General features: G+C 52.2%; 1 protein-coding gene across 4 annotated transcripts in view; it reads left to right on the forward strand.

The window, feature by feature from the left end:
• The window catches only part of LOC122262789 (uncharacterized), a 22,210-nt gene that overhangs the window by 13,926 nt on the left and 784 nt on the right, over nt 1–7,500 (forward strand). For 2 of the 4 annotated variants that reach the window (XM_043030948.2, XM_043030949.2), the window contains exons 2-3: nt 2,531–2,580; nt 5,620–7,500. The exon at nt 5,620–7,500 is cut by the window's right edge and continues 784 nt beyond it. In XM_043030948.2, the coding sequence (XP_042886882.2) occupies nt 2,556–2,580; nt 5,620–7,500 (1,906 nt within the window). In that variant the 5' untranslated portion in view covers nt 2,531–2,555. The remainder of the gene's footprint in view (nt 1–2,530; nt 2,581–5,619) is intronic. The other 2 variants (XM_043030950.2, XM_043030951.2) reach the window with 1 other exon arrangement.

Consider the following 7,500-nt stretch of genomic DNA (forward strand, 5'->3'; position numbering starts at 1 on the left):
CTTCTTCTTCTTCCCTCCCTCACTCCCTCCATCTCTTCCCCCCCTCCTCCTCCTCCTCCTCCTCCTCTTCTTCCCTCCTTCTCCCCATCTCCTCCTCCTCCTACCCCCCCCCCCATCTCCTCCCTTTACAATGACAATACTCGTGTTGGCAGATCAATATATACATTATAAAACATAGAAGAAGCATCTTTGGTAGCAGTAACCGTAGTACTTCTTGCTTGTATTCCAGCAAGTCATGCATCGGTGAAAATGTACTGCACATTGACAACACGACCGACTGAGGTGGCCTTTCCATTAGTTTTAGTTCATGTAATAGCGTCGTTTTAGTAGGACTGAATGTGAATGAGAGGCTCGGTTAATTATTCACGACGTTCTCTAGTGAGTGAGTGAATAAGTGTGTGTGTGTGTGTGCGTGCGTGCGCGTGCGCGTGCGTACCTGTGTGCATGCATACATATGTGTGTGCGTGCGTGCGTGTGCGTGTGCAAGATTGAATGATAGGGTAGGGTGAATAAATTGCTAATGACCGTTCCGGAGGGCGAGTGTAAATTAGGAAGAGCGAGAGACTAACAGAGAGAGAGAGGAGATGAGATACATCTGGTGCCGCACTGGAAAAGTCCGGCGTCGACAGGATGTGCGGCGCCCAGTCCGGGGGTCAGAATGGGTGCTGTGCGACTTCGTTGATGCAACACGGGATGCACGCCGTCGTTGTTGCAGTTATTTTTGTTATTATCACCACTCTTGCTGTTATTGTTATTATCGTTTTAGTTATTATTGTCATTATTATTATTTTGATTACTATTATCATTATTGTTATTGCTGTTTTTGTCATTGTCTTATTGTGTGTAATTTCCAAATGTTCTCTTCTTTTCGCTTCTATCCTTACGTTCCAAATATATATATATATGTATGTATATATATATATTTTGTTTTTTCTTCTTTTTCTTTTTTATAGGTGAGGGGGTTATAAATAAACATAGAGACATATCTCAACATGAAGGTTCTTTATGAATCACAATCTTACCGCAGCGCGTGTTTGCAACGTGCATTAAATCTATCCCTCTGTGGTGCGAAACGCTTGCTCTGTCGCCCCTCCCTCGCCTCGTGTGAACAATCAACTGGGAGGAGGGAATGCGGGGGGTGTCATCTCGTTCTATCCCTCTCGTATCTCGTTTCTCTCTACCTCCCCTCCCCTCCCCTCCCCTCCCCTCCCCTCCCCTCCAAGTCCTGCTTCCCACCCCCCATCTCCTCCCTCCCTCCTACTCTTATCTTCTCCTCGCCTTCCTTCCATCTCTCCTGACTCTTCCCTTGGCTGTGGAAGGACGACGTCGGGAGGGACAAGGGAGAGCTAACAGTGGGAATACGGAGAGGTTAGGGAGCGAGAAATAGTGCTTGCCGCGTGTAGGGAGCGGAAAGCAGGGAGTGTGGATGGGTGAGAGAGAGTGAGAGAGAGAGAGAGAGAGTGTGTGTGTGTGTGTGTGTGTGTGTGTGTGTGTATGTGTATGTGTATGTATGTATGTATGTATCTGTATCTGTGTCTATATCTGTGAGTGTAAATGGAAAGGGGAGAACGAGCGTGGGAGTGAATGTAGCATTAACGCAAACCGAGTATGTAGCAATACGTGTAGTGGCGACGATGCTAATCACAACGGGCGTAACGGCAGCAGAAGAGCAGATCAATATCGTGCGTTCCGGGAGGAGGAGGGAGAGGCAGAGGCAGAGGAGGGGGGTGAGGGGGGAGAGGCAGAGGAAGGGGGGTGAGGAGGGAGAGGCAGAGGAAGGGGGGGTGAGGAGGAGATGCAGATGCAGAAGGAAGAGAGGGAAGTGAAGGGGGCATGGGAAAGTCGTCGTTCCTTACGTGTTTTCTTTCGCTTCGAAGGGACCAAGCTCAGGTCAAGTCAACACTCATTGGCACACACACTCACGAGTCAGCACGCGCTGACACAGGCGGGTTCGCCTCAGTGCATACAAGCCCGTCGGCGCATCTGCTCCGTAAACCTAGCTTATCCTTCGAAGGGTTGGGGGGGGGGGGGTCAGAAACGCACTTGTCGTTGTTTTGATCATTCCTGGATCCTGTTGGCCAGATGTTGTCGTAGGGCAAGCAGAGGAAGCGAGAGGGATTGTTTTTTTTTTTTTTTTGGCGGCTTTGTATAGTGTTACACTGGGAGATGGTGATGGGTGTGATGCGGTGATGGCTCCACTTCTATCTTACCTACCATTTTTTTTTCTCTCTCTCGGGAAGAGGAAGGGGGGGGGGGAGCTCTTGAGGCTCGCCCGTGTCATGACTCCTCCACTCCTCTTTTTCCTAACACTCTTTCTCTCCACTCTCTTTTTCCTTTTATCTGTCTCACCCGCTTTCTCCCCCCCCCCTCCGTCCCGTTCTCCCCCTCTCCTCCCCCTCTCCTCCCCATCTCCTCCCCCTCTCCTCCCCCTCTCCTCCCCCTCTCCTCCCCCTCTCCTCCCCCTCTCCTCCCCCTCTCCCTCCGCTCCTCCTGCAAGACCGTAACCGAGTTCTCAATGTCTTGTCCACAGGTTGGCATGAGGTAGACTCAGAAGGATGGCCTCGGAAGGCTGTAGCCAAGGTGAGGAGGCCACACTCGCTCCGACTTCACCGCTCGGTCACAGCTCGTGTGCGAGGGGGGAGGTGGGAGGTGGGAGGGGGGAGGGGGGGGAGGTGCACTTAGCACTTGTGGGAAGGGTGGGAGGCACTGAAGCACTTGGCGAGGGCTTGCTCTCTTCACTATGCTTTCGTTGAACTTTCAAAATGCATTCTGCACGCTTCTGTGTAGCACCAGAGGGGGGGGGGAGAGAGAGAGAGAGAGAGAGAGAGAGAGAGAGAGAGAATGCGTAAGAAAAGTGTACGTCAAATAAGAAATGGGTTTGGAAGAGTTCGGTTATTATTGCCAGGGAATATCAGACAAAGAGAGAATGAAACAAAACTTTACAATTAGCACAAGAGCGATATATATTGCTGACTCTGGCATTTCTAACCCGACTTGAAAAACACCCATTTAGTTAACAGGGATAAGGTTATGGGAAGATCTGTTGTGTTATGTTCACGTTTGGTGTGTATTTTGCACTCCTTGGCTATGTTACGCGGGAGAGGCAACAGAGGCATACGCTAATCAAAATGAAGAAAATCTGCTTATTGGTAGTCCCATTTTTATCACGCAGTCTGTCTGCATCACGCGTCCTCGTTCAGTGTTATTTGTTTGTTTTTGTTTTCTTGTCTGTTTCTTTGGCCTCTTCTCCGATTCTCTTGCCTCTTCCACCATCTTACTCACTCTATCTCTTTTTCTTTCTCTTTCCCTCTCCTCTCTCTCTCTCTCTCTCTCTCTCTCTCTCTCTCTCTCTCTCTCTCTCTCTCTCTCTCTCTCTCTCTCTCTCTCTCTCTCTCTCTCTCTTTCTCTCTTTCCTCCTCTCTCTCTTTCTCTCCTCTTCTCTCTTTCCCTCTCTCTCTCTCCCTCTCTCTCTCTTTCCCTCTCCCTCTCTCTCTCTTTCCCTCTCCCTCTCTCTCTCTTTCCCTCTCCCTCTCTCTCTCTTTCCCTCTCCCTCTCTCTCTCTTTCCCTCTCCCTCTCTCTCTCTTTCCCTCTCCCTCTCTCTCTCTTTCCCTCTCCCTCTCTCTCTCTTTCCCTCTCCTCTCTCTCTCTCTCTCTTTCCCTCTCCTCTCTCTCTCTTTCCCTCTCCTCTCTCTCTCTTTCCCTCTCCTCTCTCTCTCTTTCCCTCTCCTCTCTCTCTCTTTCCTTCTCCTCTCTCTCTCTTTCCTTCTCCTCTCTCTCTCTCTCTCTCTCTCTCTCTCCCCCTCTCCTCTCTCTCTCTCTCTCTCTTTCCCTCTCTCTCTCTCTCTCTCTTTCCCTCTCTTCTCTCTCTCTCTCTCTTCTTTCCCTCTCTCCTCTCTCCCTCTCTTTCCCTCTCCTCTCTCTCTCTCTCTTTCCCTCTCTCTTCTTCTCTCTCTTCCTCTCTCTCTCTTTCCCTCTCTCTCTCTCTCTCCCCTCTTCTCTCTCTCTCTTCTCCCTCTCTCTCTCTCTCTCTCTCTCTCTTCTCTGCTCTCTCTCTCTCTCTTTTCTCTCCTCTCTCTCTCTCTCTTCTCTCCTCTCTCTCTCCTCTCTCCTCTCTCTCTCTTCTCTCTCTCTCTCTCTCTCTCTCTCTCTCTCTCTCTCTCTCTCTCTCTCTCCTCTCCGTCTCTCTCTCTCTCTTCCTCTCTCTCTCTCTCTCCTTCCTCTCTTCTCTCTCTCTCTCTCTCTCTCTCTCTCTCTCTCCTTCTCTCTCTCTCCTCTCTCTCTCCTTCTCTCTCTCTCCTCTCTCGCTCTCTCTTCTCTCTCTCTCCTCTCTCTCCTCTTCTCTTTCTCTCTCTCTCTCTCTCTCTCTCTCTCTTATCTCTTCTCTCTCTTCTATCTTCTATTCTCTCTTCTCTCTCTTCTCTCTTCTCTCCTCTCTCTCCTTTCTCTCTTCTTTCCTTCTCTCTTCTCTTCTTCTTCTTCTACTTCTTCCTCTTCCTCTTCCTTCTTCTTTTCCCCTCTCTCTCCCTCTCCCTCCCTTTCTCCCCCCTCCCCCTCCCTCTCTCCCTATTTTTGTTCTCGCCGCTTATCTGACTGAAAAAGAGTGTTTTGGTGAAGTGAAAAGCGTGGGACTAGGATGAGAGAGAGGGAGAGAGAGAAAAAAAATAGTGAACGAGAGAGAGAGAGTGAGCGAGTGATTGATAGAGATCGCTAATGGGAGAGATGGCGAGATAATGAGAGGGAAAATAAGAATGGGAGAAGTGAGATAAAGAAAGAGGACGGAGTTGATAGAAAAACAGACAAACAAACAAGTACAGGGAGGAGGAATGAGAGTGAGAGTGAATAACTCTTGATATGATCGTAGTATCTATCTCGTGGTGTGGGTATCATAGCACTTTGTTATGAATGACGACGACTCGAAAGGTAAACGCTGTTGTAGATGATTAGATGTTTACACGGGTTTAAGGATGAATGACATGCATTTCTTTGGTAAATTGGGTGAGGTTATCTTTCTCATGTCACAGAAAACCTATTATTTGCTGTTTATCTTAGTCCACGCAGAGGAAATTGCTCACAGAAAACAAGTTCGTCGTTGGGAGGGGGGACTTGGGTAACTTTCACAGGAAACGGTTTACGGTGATGTTAATTGTTTAGAAAGACATTCGTATTTATGAATATTAGAAAATCGAAACGTCAGTGATTTATAATGCCTTTTGGAATTTGCGTGGCTTACCTGTTGAACGCACACTCACGTGGATACAAGCACATATGCATATAGACTGTGCAACAACCGAATTATTTTGAAAGTTTGAAATCCTTAACAGTATCCATGAACTATAGACGTAAGTGTATCTTTGCGAATGAAATGAACGTTGCGAATATGATGACACTGAGACGGGGAAGTTTCATATTGTATTGTTTGATGGTGCTCTGGTTTGTTTTCTTTTAGTTACTACTTTTTTCTTAGCAAACACTACAGTGGTGGCGAGGGAAGCCATTTGCGACGTTACCTGCCTTTCGTTCTGTGTTTCGCACAATCTGTGAAGTAAAACAAAATCGTATAAAAAACATAATAAGGTGATCATAGATGAACTAACAAGACTTTTTTTCTTCCTTTACAGGCAGCGTAATGGAATACGCGGCCATGCTAAGCGCGCCCGACCTGGTGTCGGGTCTGCGCGACCTGCTGGCCGACCCGGACCCGCGAGTGGTCAAGCGCACCGTGCGGGTGTTCGCCAACGTGTACCGCCATGCGTTTCAGCTGCTGGCGACGGGCGAGCTAGACGAGGCGACCTTCAAGGGCGCGTGGCCAGCCGTCAAGAGCGTGGCCGAGCAGCTGATGGCGCTGCTGGCTGCCGGCGAGAACGAGGGCATCATCATCCACATCATCCGCTTCCTGGAGGCAGCGCTGGTGGCACACCTTCTCTCGGATGTGTCCCGCTACCCTGACGTCGCCGCCCAGAGCCCTGAGATGGTGAGCCAGGGCGTCGCGGCGCTCAAGGGACTCATCAACACGCCCTACGTGGGCGGCTCGGCCTTCATTGTGGCCATCCGAGCTCTCATCACAGTGGCGTGCTACAAGCCCGACCTGTGGGAGCCGGTGACAGAGCTCATCGAGCAGCAGATCGGCTCGCCGCCGCCCACGCTCTTCGACCACAACGTGCGCACCCTCCACAAGATGCTGCAGAGGAACCTCTTTCGCCTGCTGCGCCGCACCGAGTCCATGATGCTGCGCGGCCGCCTCATCGAGATGATGGTGACTGTGGGCGTGCCACGGAGAATGCTCTCGCACTGGGCGCCGCCGCAGGAGTCGCGGAAGCGGCCTGCACAGGTGGCCGCCTCCGAGGATGACATCACCGGCCGCAACACGCCGCCCAGCAAGAGATCCAAGGGAGAAGACGCAGCAGAAACCACACAGGAAGAGCAGCCCACGTCGCCCAGGGACAGCAGAGACCCCAGAGAGAGCAGGGACCCCAGGGAACATAGGATCCCCAGAGAGAGCAGAGACCCCAGGGAGAACCGAGAGCAAAGGATGAGCCGGGATCCACGAACACACAAGGTGGCGCGCGCCCCCCGAGACCCTAGACTGGCTCCGGAATCTCAGTCAACGCCCCCCCCGGAAGCGGATCAGGAGAGCTCTCGCACTCCGCCCGCCTCCGGCAGGTCAACGCCCGAGTCGAAGAGGAGTGAGAAGAGTGAAGTCAGCTCTCACTTCGAGTTCTTGAAGAGCCTGATCACAAGCAACAGCGGCAAGAATTCCCCCGCCCCCTTCGCGGAGCGCTGCTCAGCCAAGGAGAGGGCTGTGTACGACCGGCTGGAGCATCCGCAGGTGGTGGAGCTGGTGCTCAGCTGCCTGGGGAGTGTGCCAGACTCGCCGCCCGAGGACCTGGTCATGCGCTTGCAGGGTCTCAGCGACGACGTGCAGGGAATGCGAGAGCGCCTCGCCACACTGTTGGCGCCGATCATGCCTGACTCCATTATGGCCGTAGTCGAGGATGCGAGTGTCTCGAGGCCCTCATCAGCTTCCTCAGGCACCTCCTACAAAGCCCTCTCAAGTTCCAGGGTCAGCCCTCCTCCCCCACCCCGCCAGCGTGAGCTCTCGCCCCCGTCACCACCTTCATCGCCGCCCTCTAACCGCTCGACGCCCAGCGACGGCTCACAGGACGTGGACATGCGGCAGCTTCTTGGTCATGGGTTCGGCAGCGGCGACATTGACATGAGGAACGAGCCCAGAGCTCGGCCCTCGAGGGACCCCAGGGAAGGCAGGAAACCGCAGCAGCAGCAACAACAACAGGCAGTCAACGTCCCCAGGACCTCCATCATCGACCCGAGAATAACGTCCGGACTCGGCTTCGGAAACGGCGGGATGAACCGGCAGGACCCCAGGACAATGAGTGGGCCAGCGGGAATGAACGGGCCGTCAGCGTTGAACGGGCCTGTGGGAATGAACGGGCCAATGGTGATGAGCGGACCGATGGATCCGCGGGGCAACCGAGTGGGAG

This window comes from Penaeus japonicus, unplaced genomic scaffold, assembly GCF_977035675.1.
Source record: "Penaeus japonicus unplaced genomic scaffold, GWHDUDI00000001_assembly GWHDUDI00000039, whole genome shotgun sequence".
In the NCBI taxonomy this organism is placed as follows: Eukaryota; Metazoa; Arthropoda; class Malacostraca; order Decapoda; family Penaeidae; genus Penaeus; species Penaeus japonicus.